Here is a 21,416-nt window from a genome sequence, read left to right as displayed (position 1 = left end):
CCAGATTTCCGGCTTCTTTTGAAAAATCACAGGTTGCACCCTGGGCATACTACTTCCATGTGGCAGGAATATAATCAGAAAGATTGGATTGATGCGTTTTTAAGTGATCTCTACTGCATTCACAATTCTCACCCCATTTTTGTTATTTGTATACCTTTCTATCTGGCTGTGTTTCCATTGACTCTCCCTGAGAAATCCCAGCAACTTTACCTTAGATGGAGAATTCAGGTCCAACTATCAGGCTTCTCAAAATGTCTGCTGGGCCAGGAAACAAATGTCTAGTTTCCTTTCAGATCAAGTTGTAAATGGGCAATCTAAAACCACAGCGATTTAAGCAGGAGGCATAAGCATCATGTTTAGAGGGACTGACTGTATAATTAGGACATACTCACTCCCTAAGCATCAAAATCAATTATCCTGATAAAACCCTAGGACAGCTAACCACACTTGAAATATACATTTATAGAAAGAAAAAGAAAAACCAAAACTAATTTTAGATGATCAGGAGAAGGGCGTTCTCCAGGGACACAGCTGAGTTCATTCTAGGACATTTAACACAGCCTGCCTTTTATTTTTTGAATGTGATGCACAGGCTTTAAGTCAAAAGAGAGAAGCTGCAGCTAGGACCCAAGTTGGGTAATTACTAAAGCTTAGTGAGTCTTAAAGGAGTTAGCCAGGCAGGTGTTGTGGAACAGCAGGCTAAACCACTGTTTGGGATGCCCACATCTCATATGGAAGTGCCTGATTCGAGTCCCAGCTACTTGGCATTTCTGATCCAGCTTCTTGCCAATGCATCTGGGAAGTAGTGGATGACAGCCCAAGTGCTTGAGTTCCTGCCACCCACATGGGACCTCTGTGTGAAGTTCCTGGCTACTGTATTCAACCTGGCCTAGTTCTAGCTGCTGTGAGCATTTGGGGTGTGAACCAGCAGATGGAAGATCGAAGATTCATTCATTCATTTCTTTCCCTCTCTCTCTCAAATAAAAAATAAATTAAATAAATAAATAAATAAATAAATATTAAGGGGGGAAAAGTGTTAAGTAAAGGTATCTGAAGATAAGGAGACTCTGATCTGAATCAAAACCCACACAGCGCAGGACCACCATGTGCAAAAGCCTTTGGAAACAAGACTCAAGGCTTTGAAAGGAGAATGCTTCACTGGGACTCCCTCGTATCTGAGCTGAAAGTTGGTTGTGTATACCATCTGCCCATATTGGCACTTGTTTCTCACATGACTCAGTGTAAGAATTGAATTCACAATGTAAGTTCAATTCTTCACTGTTGGCTACACATTCTACTTGACTGAAAAGAAATATACACTTCATTTAAAAATAATTAGCCTTTGAACAGCTTTTATTTCAATTGACTTGAAGCTTTTTATTGATTCCTCTAAGGTTTATGTGGTTGAGAAAATGAGATTCTTCTGGTGTTATCTTTCTTATCCTCTCCCAAGTGGGCATAAATCTCCCTCTGCCTTCATGCCCTTACTCCAAATACTTCACCTAAATCAGGGGCCACAAACTAGTGACTTGCAGATTCAATTAAGCTTTTTATTTGACTCCTGGGATGCATTAAAATTTCTGAATTTGAATGTTTTAAATAATAAACACAATTCCAGTTGGCCACAGTTCCTGCTACTTCTCTCTTACCTTCATAAAATCTAATTCACAGATTTGTTGTTGCTAGGACTCAACAGATATTGAGTTCAGAGATTCTGAAATTACTGTGTGAATTTTGTTAATACAAGTAAAGTCATAAGAACAGTACCTACCATGTAATAAGCACTTAATAAGTTGTTTATCACTATCATTATGTCATCTTTTTTGATTCTGTATTGCTCTGTTTACTAGCAACATTTATTAAATTGGCTATAGTCCAAGAGATTTTTCTTTTTTCTTTTAAACCATGATTTTCCTCATTCCAACTATGTTTTTGCTTCTCCTTTTTTAATAGTATCTGATTTTTACAGAAATAGTTTTACTAATTAGACCACACTTAAGGGCAAATGGAAAACAGTCAAGTGACCAAATAAACATCTTAAGCTGAAGAACCACAAGGCAGTTATGTGTGGAAAACAAATATGTTCAAAGCATGACAGACAAAAATAGAAAAACCTAGTGGAAGTTTAGGAAAAAAAAAACTGCCTTGGTTGCAACTGATGGAGAATCCTTAGTATTTTCCACAAAAGCAAGCCCTGTTATTTATAAGAGGACAGCTTGTCAGTAAGACCTGGTTCCATGGGACCCTTCCTCAGCTTCATTTTTCAGCAAAAGACATTTCCCAATTATTTTGTGAAAGCAATTTTGAAATCCTAGACATGAGAGGAAGATTCATTGGCACTACCTTATTCTTTTCTCAGTACACAGACTGCCAAGTGACTGAGATCCTCACAAACCCTCTTTTTACGTAGTGAGAGTAAACTTGGAGTAGTGAGGCTAGACCCTTGTATTCAGAGGCAATGACTTGTTGTTCAAATCTTGACTTTGCCCTAAAGTACTTGGACTTCATCACTTCAGTTTCATTGTTTCATTAATGATGATGGGATTTAGCGAACAATGTATTGAATATGTATTCACTCAGGATTTAAAAATAAGTTCTGGGCCGGCCCCCTGGCTCACTTGGTTAATCCTCCACCTGTGGCACCGGCATCCTCTATGGGCGCCGGTTCTAGTCCCGGCTGCTCCTCTTCCAGTCCAGCTCTCTTCTGTGGCCCAGGAAGGCAGCGGAAGATGGCCCAAATGCTTGGGCCCTGCACCCGCATGGGACACCAGGAGGAAGCATCTGGCTCCTGGCTTCAGATCAGCGCAGCGCCAGCCGTAGCAGCCATTTGGGAAGTGAACCAATGGGAGGAAGACCTTTCTCTCTGTCTTTCTCTCACTGTCTATAACTCTACCTGGCAAATAAATTTTAAAAAAATAAGTCCCTTCATCTTCCCTAGCTCAGAGCATAGTTAGTCAAAGACAAAGAATGCATTTTAATATTTCAAGAAAAATAATAACTTTATGTTGGACATGGTGTTTCAGGCAGTTATCTTGCTTCTTAATCATTTTAGTAAAATCAAAAGCACTTTCCTCATTCACATTTTTATCCCCAATGTGGTGGATCCCAGCTCTGTCTTTCCACCAAACGCATTAAAAGTAGAAAAGTTCTTCATGGTAACAACTACATGGTGAAAGTACTCCAGTACGGGCCGGCGCCATGGCTCAACAGGCTAATCCTCCGCCTTGCGGTGCCGGCACACCGGGTTCTAGTCCCGGTCGGGGCACCGATCCTGTCCCGGTTGCCCCTCTTCCAGGCCAGCTCTCTGCTGTGGCCAGGGAGTGCAGTGGAGGATGGCCCAAGTGTTTGGGCTCTGCACCCCATGGGAGACCAGGATAAGCACCTGGCTCCTGCCATCGGAACAGCGCGGTGCGCAGGCCGCAGCGCGCTACCGCGGCGGCCATTAGAGGGTGAACCAACGGCAATGGAAAACCTTTCTCTCTGTCTCTCTCTCTCTCTCACTGTCCACTCTGCCTGCCAAAAAAAATAAAAAAAGAAAGTACTCCAGTACTAACACAATAACTTCAAAGCCTGGAACCTCTACATTAGCTGGTGTCAAGTGGCTCTCTAAATAGCATAATTATTACCTTAAATTGTAGAATGAGTTGATTTTAGATGCTGAATTTCTAGGGCATATGTATAAGGCACCATGAGTCTCATTCCTGGAACATGATAAACAACTCATTCCATGTTAAGGCCACAGAATTTAATGCATACTTCTGGGAAAAAAATTATAGGTATTATGGAAAAATGTTTTAATAACTCTATAAAACAGACAAATGTCACTGGCATGCAACAATAAATTTTTTTTCTTTTTTATTGTTTTAAATTTTGTTTCACATATTTCATATATATAGATTTAGGAACATAGTAACACACCCCACCCACCCACCCGCCCATGCTCCAACCCTTCTTCCTCTTCCCTCTCACATTCCCATTCTAAACTTTTACAAAGATCTATTTTCAGTTTACTTAATGATCATATAGGTAACCCTACACTAAGTAACAGACTTCAACAATAGCATGAAGAAAAAAGAAAAGAAAAAGAAGGAAAAAAAAAAACTTCCTCAATGGAAGAGAGAAGGGTTGTAAACAATTATCACATCTCACAATATCTATTTCACTCCAATACATTACATTTCAGGTACTCTATTAGTTACCTTGGATCAGGGTAAACATGATATCTGCCTTTTGGGGACTGGCTTATTTCACTAAGTATAATGGTTTCCAGTTGCATCCATTTTGTTGCAAAAGACAAGATTTCATTTTTTCCGTGGAAGACAGTATGAAGATACCTCAGAAATCTGAATATACACCTACCATATGATTCACTGCAGCACAATTCACAATAGCAAAGATATGGAATCAACCCAGATAAAATCAGCTGTTGACTGGATAAAGAAATTATGGTATATACACATTATGGAGTACTACTCAGCTGTAAAAAATTAATAAACATTTATTTAGCTCATGAGTTTGCTAGATTCATCTGATACTAGCTGAGTGTTGCTGAGCTTAGCTGGGCTTGTTCACACATCTGTGGCTCATTATCAGTCTAATTGGTGACTCTTGACTTTGGCTGGACTTGTTAATATCTCTGTATCAACAGGATGCTGACTAGTCTAGGAGGACTTTGACCATGTGGCTAGGTAATTCAACCCTGTTTCATGTATCTTATCTTCCACCAGACTAGTCCATGCATTTTTCTATGACATGGCAGAGGGACAGAAGCAAAAGTTAAACAAATGCTATTCCAAGTTTCTAATGGGATCTTATCTGCTAACATCCATTGGCCAAGTAAGTCAAATGATCACCTCATATTCAAGGAGACTCTGTATTCAATAGACTCTATACCTTTAGTAAAAGGAACACAGAGTCATAGACAAAGGCTAGGAATACAGTTGGTGAAATATTGGGGTTATTAATCCAATCAGAGTATCAAAGAGGATACTTGACTATATTTTGTTATTAGTGAGCCATAGCGATGGAAAGCCACTAACTTCTTTGGGTCTCAGGTTTGTGTAAAGTGAAAATAAAGAGTCTGACCATATAATTACTACCATCCTTTCAAAGACTTCTGAGTCTTGGAGGATTTGACTATATAATTGCTAGTGTTGCTCTCCAAGGTTTCTGCAGTAATCTCTAGATGCCTAAGAGATGATTACAAAAGAAATTTTGAAATATATTTCTAGGAAGTATACAACATGAGCTATATTAGGAAAGGGCAACATTTTAGGAGAGGTATTTTAAGAAAGGGACTAAGAAGGCGGAATAGATATGGGAGTCACAGGAATACATTATGTTCTTGTTATGTTTCAAGAGCAACTTTCCTGTATAATTGTTTCATGAGGTATAAGGATATGTACACAAGTTTACACATTAAGAGCTATGTTCAGAGTGCATTTGACTTGGGGTTTGAAATAAAATTTAAAATGTAAATATGTGTTAAGAACTCTGTGAATTATGCCCAGTTTCAGGTTTCCCTCTTACTGATGCAGTATTTGGATCTATTTAGCATTTGGTCCACCTTGGTCTTATCTCCTCCATCTTTCTGCCTTTCATCTAATAGCTTCCAATGAACATTTTGAATCCAACTTGTACATGATCAACTGCAAAGTTGTGGAGAGATAAGATGTACAAAAGATAATACTTTAATATATGTCTAGACCCTGAAATCATGGAAGATGATAGGCGATCACTGTTGGAAGAGCTTTCTCTAAAGAGATGTTATTCATAGAATGGTACTGAGACCAGAAACATCAGCCTCATCAGGGAGCTTGACAAAAATTTAGTCTCATGCCCCACACTAGATCTCCTGAATCAGAATCTACATTTTAACAAAATCCCAAGGTGCTTTGCAGGTACATTAATTTCTTGCAATTTGATCATCAGGATGCCCATCTTGTCACTTTTAACATGTAGTAATATTCTAAAAACTGTTCTTAACCACAGAGTTCATGAGATTCCACCATTGTGATCTGTGACTAATTATAGGTAAAAAAATGTGACAAATGAACAAAAAAAAGTGACAGCAATTTAATTTTTTATATATTATGCCATATTCAAACATTGAGATTCACATTCTCACATTCTCAACACTTGTACATACTTGTATTATATTTCTTTAAAAATATTTATTTTGAAAATCAGAGATACAGAAAGAGAGGGAGGGAGGGAAGGAGAGCGAGCGAGAGAGAGAGGACAAGAAAGAGAAAGAGATATATCTTCCATCAACTTGTTCACACCCCAGATGCTACAATAGCCAGCACTGGGCCAGGCCAAAGCCAGGAGCCAGGAGCTTCCTCTGGGTCTCCCATGTGGGTATCAGGAACCTAAACACTTGAGCCGTCTTCCGCTGCTTTTCCCAGGCCATTAGCAGGGAGCTGGATCAGAAATGATGCATCTATGATATGAACCAGTGCTCATAAGGGATGCCAGTTTTGTAGGGGACATGTATGCCACAACACTGGCCTCTGTATTCTATTCCTTTAGATTGATTGAGGAAGTTGGAAGTTTAACCTAGGGAACTCTGTCTCCACAAATAATGTCATCTATTGTATGTCCCATATAAAATGTTGAAGGCTTCTACCCTAAGATAAAAGTATTACCAAGAATATTGGCAGATACTACAAGGCTTAACTTTTTCACTCCAATATCCTCTATACAGCATTTTTTGTAGCACTTTAAGATGCTATCTACTCTTCATTTTAAACATCTTTAGCTCATCTTGTTTGGAGTACCCATTCAGCCCAACATCCCATTTTCCCCATGCTTTATCACCCATGATGGATTCTTAGTCTTCATTTCCACAGCACCAAACACAGAGCCTTGTATCAATCAAAGTGCATGGGTGCTTTTTTTTTTTTAATGATAAATGCATCAACTAACCAGAATGTGGTCTAAGCACCATGACTATCTTGCATTTACCAAATAGCAACCCCAGTAATACAACTGGAACGACAAGGACCACTTAATAAGGTGCTAAATGTTTGTAACTACAAATCCATAGTCTTATACAAATAAGATTATGTTGTATGAATTCATAAACATTCACAATATGTAAAACATTTAATGTATACGATCTCATTTAAAACTCTTTACCATAAGCCAGTGAAAATTGGTGTTATTATCTCTATTTTTATGCAATAGACAGTTGAAATTTCAAAAGCTTAAAATAAGCTTACCAAGGTCATGCTTACTGAAAAGCAACATTCTAGATCCTACACAGAGAAAAAACATATCTGTCCCAAATGAATTATCCACTTAGTGTAGATATATGACAATAGTTTAATTTGTATTTGGTTTTTTAGCCCTATGCCAAAGGCCCTTTGTTAGTATTATTCACATAATAAAATTTTAATATAATTTTCAAGCAAATACAATTATTTAGAAAAAATTGCCCAAATATAGGTATGCACCATACTGTAACACCTGATTAAAAAAAGAAACAAAAATACCCCTTGTGAATTAACTGTATTCTTCCATGTTGGCATAAACTATCCAATTTATTTCTATTTAGATCTGGAGTATGTACAACTTTGATCTAGAAATACTGGTCATCATTTTACTTTTCTTTCTAGTTCTAACTCAGTGGCAACCTTGAATTACAAAATGAAACAAAAACTACATTTTACTTGCATGATTTGTAATTGTGAACTTCAGTTCGTGTTCACTGGGAATTGTTTGTCTATAGGGGTCACTCCTGCCCTGGGTTAAGGCAGAATCAAAATAGTCTGTAGCTGCTTGCCTATGCTTGGATTCCATGTATTTGTCCATTCTGAGATAGTCTTTGCTTTAATTTATTGGCACTGGATACCCAATCCCACATATGACATTTGTAAACTACTCACTGTTGGTTCAGGTTTGGGTCTCTGATTCCCTTTACAGACATTTTTCTTCCAGTATGCCTCTTGGATCATTAGTTTCCTTGCCTCATCCCCTGAATTATGGAGTGAGTTTTACTAGTTCCTATTTCAAGGGTGGAGAACCCTGCAGTTTATTCTGAGGAAACTTAGAGGAAAACAAACAAACAACAACAACAAAACTGGAATGTTTAGGATACATCATACAGGCCCATTCTCCAACAATCCTTGGGTGGGTAGCCTGACTGACCTCACTGTGTGATTTTCATATGATCTTTTTATTTCTATTCTTGGTTAAAGTAAAAATTCATGAGATTATTCTAAAAATAAGATGAGGGCTTTCAAGGTTGCTTAGGCTAATTTTGAAACCACCCATTCCATGAATATACTTAAATGCTTTTCCCATTGTTTTTAATATCCTTTTAGCTGACTGTTGATGCTGAGGTTAAAATTCCAGTGTCCCTGCAGTAATTCTTCATAAAGTCCTGCATTTTTCTTTTTTGTATTTCTATTTTTTTATTTTGGTTTCATTTTAGAATGCAATTTCATGCTAAAAATAAAATAAGCATAATTCCATAAAAATGAGAAGTAGAAAAAATGAAAATCCTCATAAGGCGAACACAGTTTAGACTTTTGGGTATCTTTTCATAATAGTTCCAGACTTTTAAAAAATATTCTCATAATCATAGTCCATTTACAACTCTAGGTACTTTTCATTTCTTACAATATTACTTTGATAATTATAACATAGTATATATTCTATCCTAAGTACTTATATTTTTAAAGCCATTTATTAGTTTTCATTTATTTGATCACATCGTATTTCTTAAAGTAGAAGCATCAGAATTTGTTTTTATAAAAAATTTAAATTTTTGATACTTTGTTGTTTCTTTGCACATTTGTTTGACTGTTTTCCCTACTATCTAGCAATAAATTTCAAAATATTTTCAGCGAGGTAATTATAGTACCATATCACTGTACGTGTCTACCAAAGCCTGGAGATGTAATTTAAAAGTGTAAAAACATTGTGAGGGATTAAATTTTAAATTGTACAGTAGGAGAGGGTATCATGGCACATCACAGCTTGGAATACCTGCATCTCATATTGGATTGTTGATTCAAGTCCTGGCTCCTCTGTTTCAATCTAGTCCTGCTAATGCATCCTGGGTAATAGCAGATGATAGCTCAAGTGCTTGGGCTCCTGACATGGGAAACCTAAATGGAGTTCCAGGCTCCTGGTTTCAACTTGGCCCAACCCGGGCTGTTGTGCCAGACATTTGAGAATGAAGCAGTAAATGAAAAAAAAAAATTGAAGTTCACAAAAGTTCTTTCATAACATGCATTCCCTGTGAACTTTCTGAAGACCTCTCCTAAGTGCATTCTCCAGTAGCACATTTTTTAAAGTTTTAGCAGTCTTCTGTCTTTGGTATCCCACGGTAGCTTATTGCTGTATGGTTTCCATTTCTTTCCTTAAAATATTGGATTTGATCATATCTGGATAATAACTCTGTAGTCTGGCTTATTTATATTTATGCCACAATTATCTTTTATTGAGTTTGAGGTTTTTTTTTCTGTTTGTAAGCTAACCTTAATGAGTAACTTCACTTGATCCTTGGTAACTTACAGCTATACATCTAAAACTTCCCCTTCTCTAGATCAAATCTCTACTTCATTTCTTAACAAGGCTGAGGAAAATAATGTCAAAGGCAGAATAATATTCCCACTACAAAAACTTTGGCAATAGGCAGAGTTGAACACATTTGAACTTGAATGTAATTGCCTTTTTCTTCTGTACTATCCAGAATTAACAAAAGCCATGAGTGGGCAATGTCTTTTCAAAATCAAGTTAACTGAGAAATTTGGAAATTGAGTCTGGCTAGTCAAACATAGGAACTCAGCCTAGATTAAGGCAAACTTACTGAAAGTTATTATTTATTGATATCTACACATAATGTAACAATTCATCTTAAAAATTAAAGGTTAAATTCAACCACATTCTTCCCATTTTGTACCCATTTCCCCAAAAGTGAGTTTATAACTTTAAAAACAACTAGACTCAATGTTTGCTCACATGGTAGTGTAGAATTTCTAAGACATAGTCTACAAAATCAAATTTACCTTGAAAATCTGTCTTGTGGTGACATTTCCCACCAAGAATGTGGTTTAAGGTCACAGCAATGAAAAGATGGGAGCAACTGTATTAAATGATGAATGTTTCATGGGAAAGGGCCTTAAAGGAAAATCTTTCAGATTCACATTGTTCTTCTATAGTTATATTGCCATAATACTGCTGCCCAACAACTTATTGCAACATTCAATGGCATAAAACAATAAGCATTTACTAAGTTCATGGACTATCTGCAGTCTAGGTAGTTATGGTCTAGACCAGGCTCAGCTGACCTCCATAGGTTTGGGCATGCCTGTGTTTAGTTGGTGGGTCAGCCAGGGGCTGGTAGATTTAACATAGCTTCACTTTCTTGTCTGATAGTCAGCTGTTGTGATGGGAAATATCTAACTGGACCATGTGTCTCCTCCTCCTATGAACTAGCCTAACCTTGTTCACGTGATGGCTAAATAAGCTGCCAATAGGGAGAGAAGAGTCACACAAGGCCTTTAGGCTTAAAACTGAATACTGTCACTTCTGACACATTCTGCTGGGCAAAGAAAACCACAAGACCTCCTCAGATTCAAGATTAGAAATATACCCCATTCCTTGCTGGGATGACATGCAAAGTTACACTGCAAAGGTTGTGGCTACAAGGAGGAGTTAAAAACTAATGTCATATGTGCAATTGGTCTTCCATCTCCACCCAACACACAGTTTGAATTGCACACGGTAGAAACTCAATGCATGTTGGAGTACACGAACAAGACTGTGCCATTAGATAGGATGGCACTGAACCCCACAATGGAGGCAGTCAAGAGGAAACCGTGGTAATCTAAGGTGAGACTTACAGGAAAGAAAAATTAAGAGGGATCCAGGCTGGAATTTCACAATTGAACCTAACTTCTCGGGTTCTTTGGCCTGAACCAGATTAAAATCTGCTAGGACAGAAGTTGCAGTCTCCACCTGCCACATGGGACCTGCCAATGTGATTCTAATGGACTGCCGACAATAAAAAAGCAAGAGCTCTTCTGTGAAAATTTGGATTTATGACTTCTCATGTAACACAGGAATCTAACAAGCTTCAAACAGAATTAAGTTGTTAGCACCACATTTGGAAAAGCCTATGCTCTCTGGCTCCTCAGAGTCCTACCACTCCTGCTTCTCTTACTGGCATGACCTCCTTGGCCCGTGTAAATACCTAACTTTGCAATCCCTTGGCTGGAATACCTCCAGACTACTAAAGTTAGAAAAAGCTCTAACTTGAAATTTAATAACAAATACAATTTTGAAGTTAATAACTGAATGACCTTTTAAAAAGAGTAAATGATATTTAACATGAATATGATTCAGTGACTTAGCTTAAACAACTATAAAATCTGTCCTATGAAAAAGGAGTCCACTAAAGTTAAAACTTCACAAAATTTTAGTCAATTAGAAAATATTAAAAATTATTAAAATTAATTATTAAATTATTATTTGAATTAAATTATTAAAATATTTAAAAGTATAGGTTTAAGTATTTGGTATTTCTCACACTTTACATTTTCATTTTTCTTTTTTATAATTAAGAAAAATACCAGCATTTATCAAGTGTCATGGGGTCTTATCTACCAATAAACATTAACCTCAGAGAAATTGTCTGCAAGATCAGGATTCAATATACCCTTAGCTGAAGATCCACCAGTCTAATTTAAATGAAAACAGCAATCTGTTGTTTCTCCAAAACAAAGTCCCTTGCGTTTCTTTTTCCTTACCTCGCCTGGAAACAAATTTTTTTTTTTGCATTTTTAAACTTTTATTTAATAAATATAAATTTCCAAAGTACAACTTTTGAATTATAGTGGCTTTTCCCCCCATAACCTCCCTCTCACCCACAACCATCCCATCTCCCACTCCCTCTCATATCCCATTCTTCATCACGATTCATTTTCAATTACCTTTATATACAGAAGATCAACTTAGTATATACTAAGTAAAGATTTCAACGGTTTACACCCACACAGATACACAAAGTATAAAGTACTGTTTGAGTAGTAGTTTTACCATTAATTTGCATAGTACAACACATTAAGGACAGAGATCCTACATGGGGAGTAGTTGCATAGTGATTCCTGTTGTTGATTTAACAATTGACACTATTATTTATGACATGAGTAATCACCCAAGGCTCTTGTCATGAGCTGCCAAGGGCGTGGAAGCCTCTTGAGTTCATAAACTCCAATCTTATTTAGACAAGGCCATAGTCAAACTGGAAGTTCTCTCCTCCCTTCAGAGAAAAGTACCTCCTTCTTTGATGGCCCATTCTTTCCGCTGGGATCTCACTCAAAGAGATCTATCATTTAGGGTTTTTTTTGTTGTTTTGTTTTGTTTTTGTTTTTGTTTTTTTGTTTTTGCCACAGTGTCTTGGTTTTCCATGCCTGAGAAACTCTCATGGGCTTTTTAGCCGGATCCAAATGCCTTAAGGGCTGATTCTGAGGCCAGAGTGCTGTTTAGGACATCTGCCATTCTATGAGTCTGCTGTGTATCCCACTTCCCATGTTGGATGGTTCTCTCCTTTTTAATTCTATCAGTTAGTATTAGCATACACTAGTCTTGTTTATATGATCCCTTTGACACTTAATCCTATCATTATGATCAATTATGAACTGAAACTGATCACTTTGACTAGTAAGATGGCATTGGTACATGCCACCTTGATGGGATTGAATTGGAATCCTCTTGCACGTTTCTAACTCTACCATTAGGGGTAAGTCCGATTGAGCATGTATCAAATTGTACATCTCCTCGCTCTCTTATTCCCACTCTTATATTTAACAAGGATCACTTTAAATTTAAACGCCTAAGAATAATTGTGTGTTAATTAAAGAGTTCAACCAATGGTATTAAGTAGAACAAAAAAACACTAAAAGGAATAAAATATTAAGTTGTTCCTTGATAGTCAGGACAAGGGCTAATCAAGTCATTGTAGAAACAAATCTTTAACCACGTGTTTTGCTGAACTAAAATTGAGGTGAATCAATGATGAGGCCTCTGTGGTTCTAAATGGAAGCTTTCAAACCTGAGAGTTTGCCACTGCAAGAGTGTAGCATTATAAAAGTCCCACTTTCAGGCTGGTGATGTGGTACAGTAGGTTAATCCTCTGCCTGCAGCACTGGCATCCCATATGGGCACCGGTTCTCATTCCGGCTGCCCCTCTCCCAATCCAGCTCTCTGCTATGGCCTGGGAAATCAGTAGAAGATGGCCCAAGTGCTTGGGTCCTTGCACACGTATGAGAGACCTGAAAGAAGCTCCTGGTCCCTGGCTTCAGATCGGCCCAGCTCCAGCTGTTGCAGCCATCTGGGGAGTGAACCACCAGATGGAAGACCTTTCTTATTGTCTGTAACTCTACCTCTCAAATAAATAAATAAAAATCTTTTAAAAAAGGGGAAAAAATCCTACTTCCTTCCAAAGTGCTGGGATGGCAGGGAAAGAGTTGGCAATTTTCTTATGTTTGATGCTCCATGATTTCAATGTGGTCCACGCAGAGCATGGGGCCATGTTCAAGGTCCCTTTGTTGCTTTACAGCGGTATGCCTCTCAGGGCCCTGAGTATCCCTCTTAGAGTTGATGTCTTCCTTGGCTTATTAGCATTTGCATGCTAGCATGATATATTCATAAACACGTCATAGGTTTTTAAAAGATTTGTTAATTTATTTGAAAGTCAGAGTTACAGAGAAGGAAAGGCAGAGAGAGAGGCCTTCCATCTACAGGTTCACTCCCCAGTTGGATGCAATGGCCAGAGTTGCCGATCTGAAGCCAGGAGCCAGGAGCTTTCTCTGAGTCTTCCCATGCAGGAGCAGGAGCCCAAGGACTTGGGCCATCTTGTACTGCTTTCCCAGCCCATAGCAGAGAGCTGGATTGGAAATGGAGCAGCCAGGACTTGAAATGGTGCCCATATGGGATGCTGGCACTGCAGGAGCTTTACCTGCTATGCCACAGCACTGGCCCCTCACTTCACATTTTATATTTGGGGAGAATAGTGGATTTTCAATGCTCAGGCTAAGCCATTTTTATCAGACACCTTTTGATGTGAAGGAAAAATAATTTGAATGAGATCCACAATCCATTAACTATCTGAGATTGAGACCTGTTATTTCTCAAGATTCATAACTTTCTGATTTTAGAATGGTGATATGATGCTACACCATGATCACAGCACTATGAAAAGTCCTAAACAACCCTTGCAGTCAAACAGCTATATATGTCTGCAGTAAAATGCATGGACATTCTTGCAAAGGGGGATAAATAAAGATTACAAATAACCTATGATCAGCTAATGTCAATGAGTTTGCCCCAAATTTGACAAAAACTTCTGAAGTTAAAAACTTTGGGAATTATAGAATTACAGAGAAGGGATTATGTATATAGGTTAGATAACTAAATCTTGGCAAAATGTCTGTAGCATAAAAGCAAGAGTGAAAGGAGTTGACCTAAGATGATGCTTTCAAGCTGCTGACTCTGTCGTCTTCAAGGAAGTCAAGATACAGAAGGGCAGATGCCCTGAGGCCTGGCTCCATTCACCCTGGATGGTCCTGGGGTCAGGGCAAGCCCCAGAGACTGCACTGAAAGCTGAAGCTGGAGAAGTTATAGTCCAGAGAGACACAGGAAGTAGAACTGGGAACTCAGAGAGGAACCTGGACAAGGAGATAATTAGAGTGCCCAAAGAATCCAGCCTCATTGGCATCACACCAGATGCCAAGAAAGGCAAAATCTCAGCCACTCCTCCCAAACCTCTGAAGTCAAAATCAAGAGGATTCCAGATGATTTGTGTTTACCTTAAAGTCTGAAAAGCAGAGAAGGTGTTAGATATAGTGGTTATCACCTCGCTTGGGATGCCTAGCATCTATACCAGAATATTTGGGCCCAAGCCCCCATTTCACCTGCAATTCCTTTTTTTTTTTTTTTTTTTTTTGACAGGCAGAGTGGACAGTGGCAGAGAGACAGAGAGAAAGGTCTTCCCTTTTTCCGTTGGTTCACCCCTCAATGACCACTGCAGCTGGCGCACCCCGCTGATCCGAAGCCAGGAGCCAGGTGCTTCTCCTGGTCTCCCATGTGGGTGCAGAGCCCAAGCACTTGGGCCATCCTCCACTGCACTCCCAGGCCACAGCAAAGAAATGGACTGGGAGAGGGGCAACCGGGACAGAATCCGGCACCCCAACCAGGACTAGAACCCGGTGTGCCGGCGCCGCAAGGCGGAGGATTTTAGCCTGTTGAGCCGTGGCACCAGCCTCACCTGCAATTCCAACTTCCTACCAATGAGCACACGTGGAGGCGGCAGGTGATACCTCAAGTACTTGGGTCTCTTACACCCATGTGGGAGATTCAGATGGAATTCTCAGCTCCTGGCTTCAGCCTGACCCTCAGCTATTGCAAGCATTTGGAGAATGAACCAGTGGATGTGAGATTCATTCTCATTCTCATTCTCCCCACCCCCCACCTTACTCTCCCCCCTTCAAATAAATAAATAAATTTTTAAAGAACTATGAGAAACACAAAAATGAATTACTTACAGATTTTAAGGACATATCTTTTTAAAAGTTTCCTCAAGGCTAATAGATGTAGGAACCACTTAGTCTCTAATGCTGTTTTGAAGATTACACTACATGCTTACCATTCAATAAGCAGAGGAATTTTATTTAAAATTCTGGGTTTTCAGTTAGGCTCAGCAAAATAGAGTTTCCCAGCAGGCAGCTTTGACTCCTGCTCCCACTTGTACCCTACTCCTATGAAAGAATCCCATGATTATACCTGTTTTATGGCTAGGGAATCCATGCAAGTCTTCATTAGAAAAAAAATCTTCCTGACTTTAAAAAAAAAATCTGAAAATTCCCCAGGACCTAAAACAGATAAATTCAAAGACATTAAAAATGTAGCCCAAACAGTGAAAAAAAAGTAAATGAAAACCTGAATGAAAGGAAAATAAAGAGATGAGCAAAGATGTCAAACTGAAAGTTAAGTTTGGCCGGCTCTGTGGCTCACTAGGCTAATCCTCCACCTGTGGTGCCGGCACACCAGGTTCTAGTCCCGGTCAGGGCGCCAGATTCTGTCCCGGTTGCCCCTCTTCCAGTCCAGCTCTCTGCTGTGGCCCCAGGAAGGCAGTGGAGGATGGCCCAAGTTCTTGGGCCCTGCACCCATAGGGGAGACCAGGAGGAAGCACCTGGCTCCTGGCTTCGGATTGGCACTGTGTGCCGGCCGTAGCGGCCATTTTGGGGGGTGAACCAACAGGAGGAAGACCTTTCTCTCTGTCTCTCTCTCTCACTGTCTAACTCTGCCTGTCAAAAAAAAAAAAAAAGAAAGAGTTTGTGCACTTTGTAAAAATGCATCCAGCACTGGCTTCACCAACTGCCTGAAGCAGCGCTTCCTAAAGCCCACTCTGCTGCTCTGTTATTTCCAGTCAGCTGCTTGGTGGCTCCCCACCCAATTCATGGCAGACCTTCCTTGGCACTCTCAATTATCAATAGCTCTCAACTTACATGTCATAACTTCAGACCATGGTGTGTTACTTCTATAAACTTTTTCTGTGTGTGGGAGTGGAGAGAGACTGAGTGAGTGAGCAAGCTTGCTGGTAGACAAATTTGTTTTATTCCAAGTTTTTAGCCCTATACAAACTTACATATATGAATGGAACTATCAACTATGGACAGATGACATGTCCAGCTGAGCCCTGTTTAACATTTTTTCTGTGGGTGACCAGTGAATGACACTTAAATTTATTCTGTACCCTACTTTGTACAACTTTTTCCACGAGTTTCTGTGTGGATGTGGGTATAGAAATCCAAATAACCTCAAGTCAATCTCTCTTGATGTCTCCTAGCTGCAGATGGAGCTAGAGCAGGAATACCAAGACAAATTCAAGAGACTGCCTCTGGAGATTTTGGAGTTTGTGCAGGAAGCCATGAAAGGGAAGATCAGTGAAGACAGCAATCATGGTTCTGCCCCTCCTCCTGTGGCCTCAGACCCTGGGAAAGTTAACCACAAGCCTCCCTCCAGTGAGGAGGTGGAAGGAGACAACCCAGGAAAAGAGTTTGATACTCCGCTGTGACTGCTCCTGCCAGGCCTTTAGGATATGCATGGCTGCTCAAGCCCCATCGGACTCTCTTATTACACAGATCACTGCCCAGAACTCTCTTCCTCAGAAACATCCCTCAGCCTAAAACCCACACCCATGGGCGTTCCAGAAGGATCCATGCAGAAGTCCCATACCCAGGTTCCATTTGTCATGTGGAAATGACTGCAGGTCTACTAGGGAAGAGTGCATGTAGGTGGGATGTTTGTGTTGTCTCCAGTAGTAAATTCAAAGCAGGCAACTTCCAAGCTCCATGGAACATTTAATGAAGGACACTGTCTTCTTTGAAGAAAATTGAGCTTGTCTCTCTATTTGAAGCTCTGATGTAAAGTATTTCAAAGTAATAGAAATAGTTTCATAATGCATAGCACTATTTAACACATTGAACAGCTGACTTTGAGCATTTTTTTCCCAACTGCCCCTCAACTACATATCTTCAAGTGGATATGCATATTAAATTGCTTCATCTTTTCCTTTGCAAGCACTGGTGGCTTGCAGTTTGCTAATTTATTTACCATACAAACATCGTGTATTCGTTGCTGACATGGCTTTGTTAGCTACCATAGTGATGCAAATAAGCTGGTTTTCTTTTTTCAAAAATATCATTTCATTGCCCAGTGAGGCCATCCCAAGACTGAGCAATATGAATTGACTGACATCTGGCTGCATGAGCAAGCTAGCTGTGCATTTCCAGGCACTGTTCTACCTGAACTGACTCTGCACTCAAAGTTGGGGTATTCATATGATTAATAGCTACAAATGGTCCATTCTGTTGAATGAAAATGATTGAACTGATGTATGTTAAGCAAAAATTCAATCATAGTGAATAGGTTCCAGTGGTAATTTTGCTGTCTGACATTGTTTTATGGTTCATTTATTTTTAATATAGAAAAGACAATATTTATCTAGAGAATACATAAACCCACTATAAATGATATATATTATCTCCATGTATATATGTATGCACTCAGCCATTTAAGTGCATATGCAGACACACACACACACACACACTAAATGTAGATGTGTGTTTAATTGGCAGTGACTCAAATCTCTTCCACAAGGAAATATGGATAGAGAAAAAAAGGTCTAACATGTAGTTTAAATGAATATTAAATTATGTGGAAATACTAAGAAACGATTGATGGATCCATTGATGCAAGTTGAGGTAGACTTAGAATTTAGACTATGAATTTGATATGTATTTTACAGAATCAAAAATTGAATTTTAAGCATCAGATTTTAAGCTTGTTTAATGGTTAGATTGTATAAAAATGTATAGGCTAATAAAATGAAAATTTATAGTATCTTCCATAATTTTAAAGTCTGACAGATGTTAATTTTATTCTAACATTTCAAAAGCTTTCATTATATATTTACTGTGTGCATTCAATCCACTTAACTGTGTCTTTTTACATTTCTGTTTTAGGTGGCTTAAGAGAAACAGTGATGGTAAAAGTGATTGAAAATATTGTTGAAAGGTCTAATCAAGGAAGAGTAACTATATAGAGAAAAATATAATTTAGAAAGTAACACAAAGAACTTTGAAGTTAAACACCAGAAGCAAAATGCTCATAGCTTTATGTTAATTTAAAATAAACCTGTCTGAGTGTAGCTTAGCAAAACATTTTAAAACAGAAAAACCAGTGTGTCTTGAAAATTGTGTTTTAAGAATTTAATATTTTTATGGAAATTATTTATCTTTAAGCAATAACTAGGGATCACAATTACATTTTAATCAAAATGAAGGCTTAATTCAAACATTAGGAAAAAGTATAAAAAGAAGTAATGAGGCACAAGGGGAAAATCGCATCCTCTTTGGAGATGATTATATTTTGATTGGAAGGACTTAGTGTGTTAATTAGACACTTAATAAAACCTAACTTCCACTGAAAGAGAAATCTTTTGTAAATCATTCTACTTTAGCACTTTGAAAGAAAGGCATTAATCATAAAGAAGCAAGAATGGTCAAAACTGAATGCTGCATTTTTATAAACAAAATCACAGATTGTCTAAAATTGCAGAAGAGTGAACTAATATCATTCATAAGCAAACACAATGATGGTTATTACACAATATTGTATCACATTTTAGTCCAGAGCTAAACAAAGAAAGATTGAATAACCTTGACTTCCACAAAACGGTTTTGGTAGTTGAATTTCATTATCTTAGTGACTCTAGTCATTTTACAATATGTTTGTATTTGGCCATTTACTGTAATCACATTTTTATATCTGTACAACGACACTTTTTGCAGTTGTGGGGTAGTGTGTAACACTGTCCATCTTGCATCATTGAAACTACTACAGTGATATTATCATTTAATAATATTACTTGAAATAGACTAAGATAAAGAAAAAGGATCTATATGATGTGCAGTTTTGTGCCTTTATGTATTTGCCTTGTTCTTTGTTGAATGTGTGAAATTCTGTACTGTGGTTTTTCCTCTAATAGGGAGTAGAGCTGTGTATTGAATTTGACTGTGTCCCTCTGATACCTTTACACTACTGAGAATAACGTGGTTTTGGCTGTGCAAACCAGTTTTCAAAGTTCTATTGACTTGCCATGTGTTTTTGGTTTGTAACATTTCATTTTAACATTTCAGCATCACCACCCATTAATTGATACTCCTCTAGTAAATAAATAGTCATTAAATAATTCCAAAAAAAGGGCCATTGCTTGCGTTACTTTGGACTTAATGTTGTGCTTGTGCATTGTATTAATATTGTTTGTAATGGATTGGACATTGTGACTTTTGTCTTTTAAGAAGAAACAATGAGATAGGACAAAGTATTTGAAGCTCTTTAAAATGTACATATTTTGGTTCCTCTATCTCAAATTATTTAAAATGCATAATTCACATTTTTGTAATAATTCTATGCAATTTTGTGGCATGATGTTTCTTCCACTGGTAATTTTATGTGCTTTCATCACAAATCCAAAGGAAACAATAAAAATTTCTTAACACAACCCAGATGTTATTTCTTGGAATCAGAGCAAGCCTTCTTTTAACAGGGAGGATGGTGGGAATGAACGTAATGATGCCCACCCTGACAGGGCACATCTGTGCCAGTACAGGAAGTCAGAATCTTGCAAATACTTGTGCCAGAGAACACAGTTGTCATTACTGTCACCCACCACCTTCTTTCCAGCAGTGGCATTGGACTTGTCATTTCTTCCATAATGGAGACCTTCCCTCGCCTTCTCCCTTCTTCCTTTCCCCCCTTTCTTCCTTCTTTGACCAAAGCTAAGGAAAGCAAAACAAAAATTTCTTGACAGGGGCCAGCACTGTGGCGTGGCGGGTAAAGCTGCTGCCTTCAGTGCTGGCATCCCATATGGGCGACGGTTCAAGTCCCAGCTCCTCAACTTCTGATCCAGCTCCCTGCTATGGCCTGGGAAAGCAGTAGAAGATGGCCCAAGTACTACAGGCCCTGCACCTGCATGGGAGACCTGGAAGAAGCTCCTTGCTCCTGGTTTCGGATTGGCACAGCTCTGGCCATTGCAGCCAATTGAGGAGTAAACCAACGGATGGAAGACACCCCCCCCCTCCACTTCTCTCTCTCTCTGCCTCTCCTTCTCTCTCTGTGTAACTCTTTCAAATAAATAAATAAATCTTTAAAAAAATTTCTTGACAAATAGAAGTAAGAACTAACAGTGCACTCAATGTAAGTTTTCTTACAGAAAGAAAAGCCTGCCACATTGATGGGAAAAGAAATTTAGGAGGGAACTTCAAAAACATTTATAAAAATGGAATTTAAAAAGATAATGTGTTTTCTGTTGTAAAAATTGAGAGATCCATGCATGGGGAGGCTATTTAAAGAGTTTGTAGAAAATGCGTATTATGAAAAAACTATGGGGCCAGCACAGTGGCATAGTAGGCTAAGCCTCTGTCTGTGATACCCTCAACCAATATGGGTGCCAGTTCATGTCCCAGCTGCTCCTCTTCAGTTACAGCTCTCTGCTTATGTCCTGAGAGCGAAACAGAAGATGGCCCAAGTGGTTGGGGCCCTGTACCCAGGTGGCAGTTCTGGAAGAAGCTCCTGGCTCCTGGCATTGGATTAGCCCAGCTTCAGCTGTTGCAGCCATTTGGGGAGTGAATCGGTGGATGGAAGAACTCTCTCTCTCTCTCCCTTTCTCTGTCTGTAACTCTCTCTCAAATAAATAAAATCTTTAAAAATAAATAACTAAATAAAAGAATGAAAAAACTATGCATGAAATTCAACATATTTTTGCACCCAAATAAACATCTTTAAAATAATTTTCCTTAAACTTTGTGAATTATGTGAATGTCTCAGAAACACCCCAA

General features: G+C 38.6%; 1 protein-coding gene across 3 annotated transcripts in view; it reads left to right on the top strand.

The window, feature by feature from the left end:
* PLCB1 (phospholipase C beta 1) overlaps positions 1-21,416 on the top strand; it is an 848,015-nt gene that overhangs the window by 802,560 nt on the left and 24,039 nt on the right. The window contains exon 32 of one of the 3 annotated variants that reach the window (XM_062203874.1): positions 16,862-20,055. The exons of 1 other annotated variant lie outside the window; for it this stretch is intronic. In XM_062203874.1, the coding sequence (XP_062059858.1) occupies positions 16,862-17,089 (228 nt within the window). In that variant the 3' untranslated portion in view covers positions 17,090-20,055. Of the gene's footprint in view, positions 1-16,861; positions 20,056-21,416 lie in introns of those variants that run through there. One more of the 3 variants, XM_062203875.1, reaches the window with a different exon arrangement.

Source organism: Lepus europaeus, chromosome 10 (assembly GCF_033115175.1).
Source record: "Lepus europaeus isolate LE1 chromosome 10, mLepTim1.pri, whole genome shotgun sequence".
NCBI lineage: Eukaryota > Metazoa > Chordata > Mammalia > Lagomorpha > Leporidae > Lepus > Lepus europaeus.
The sequence above is the reverse complement of the archived record's forward strand: the minus strand, read 5'-3'. Positions and strand labels throughout refer to the sequence as shown.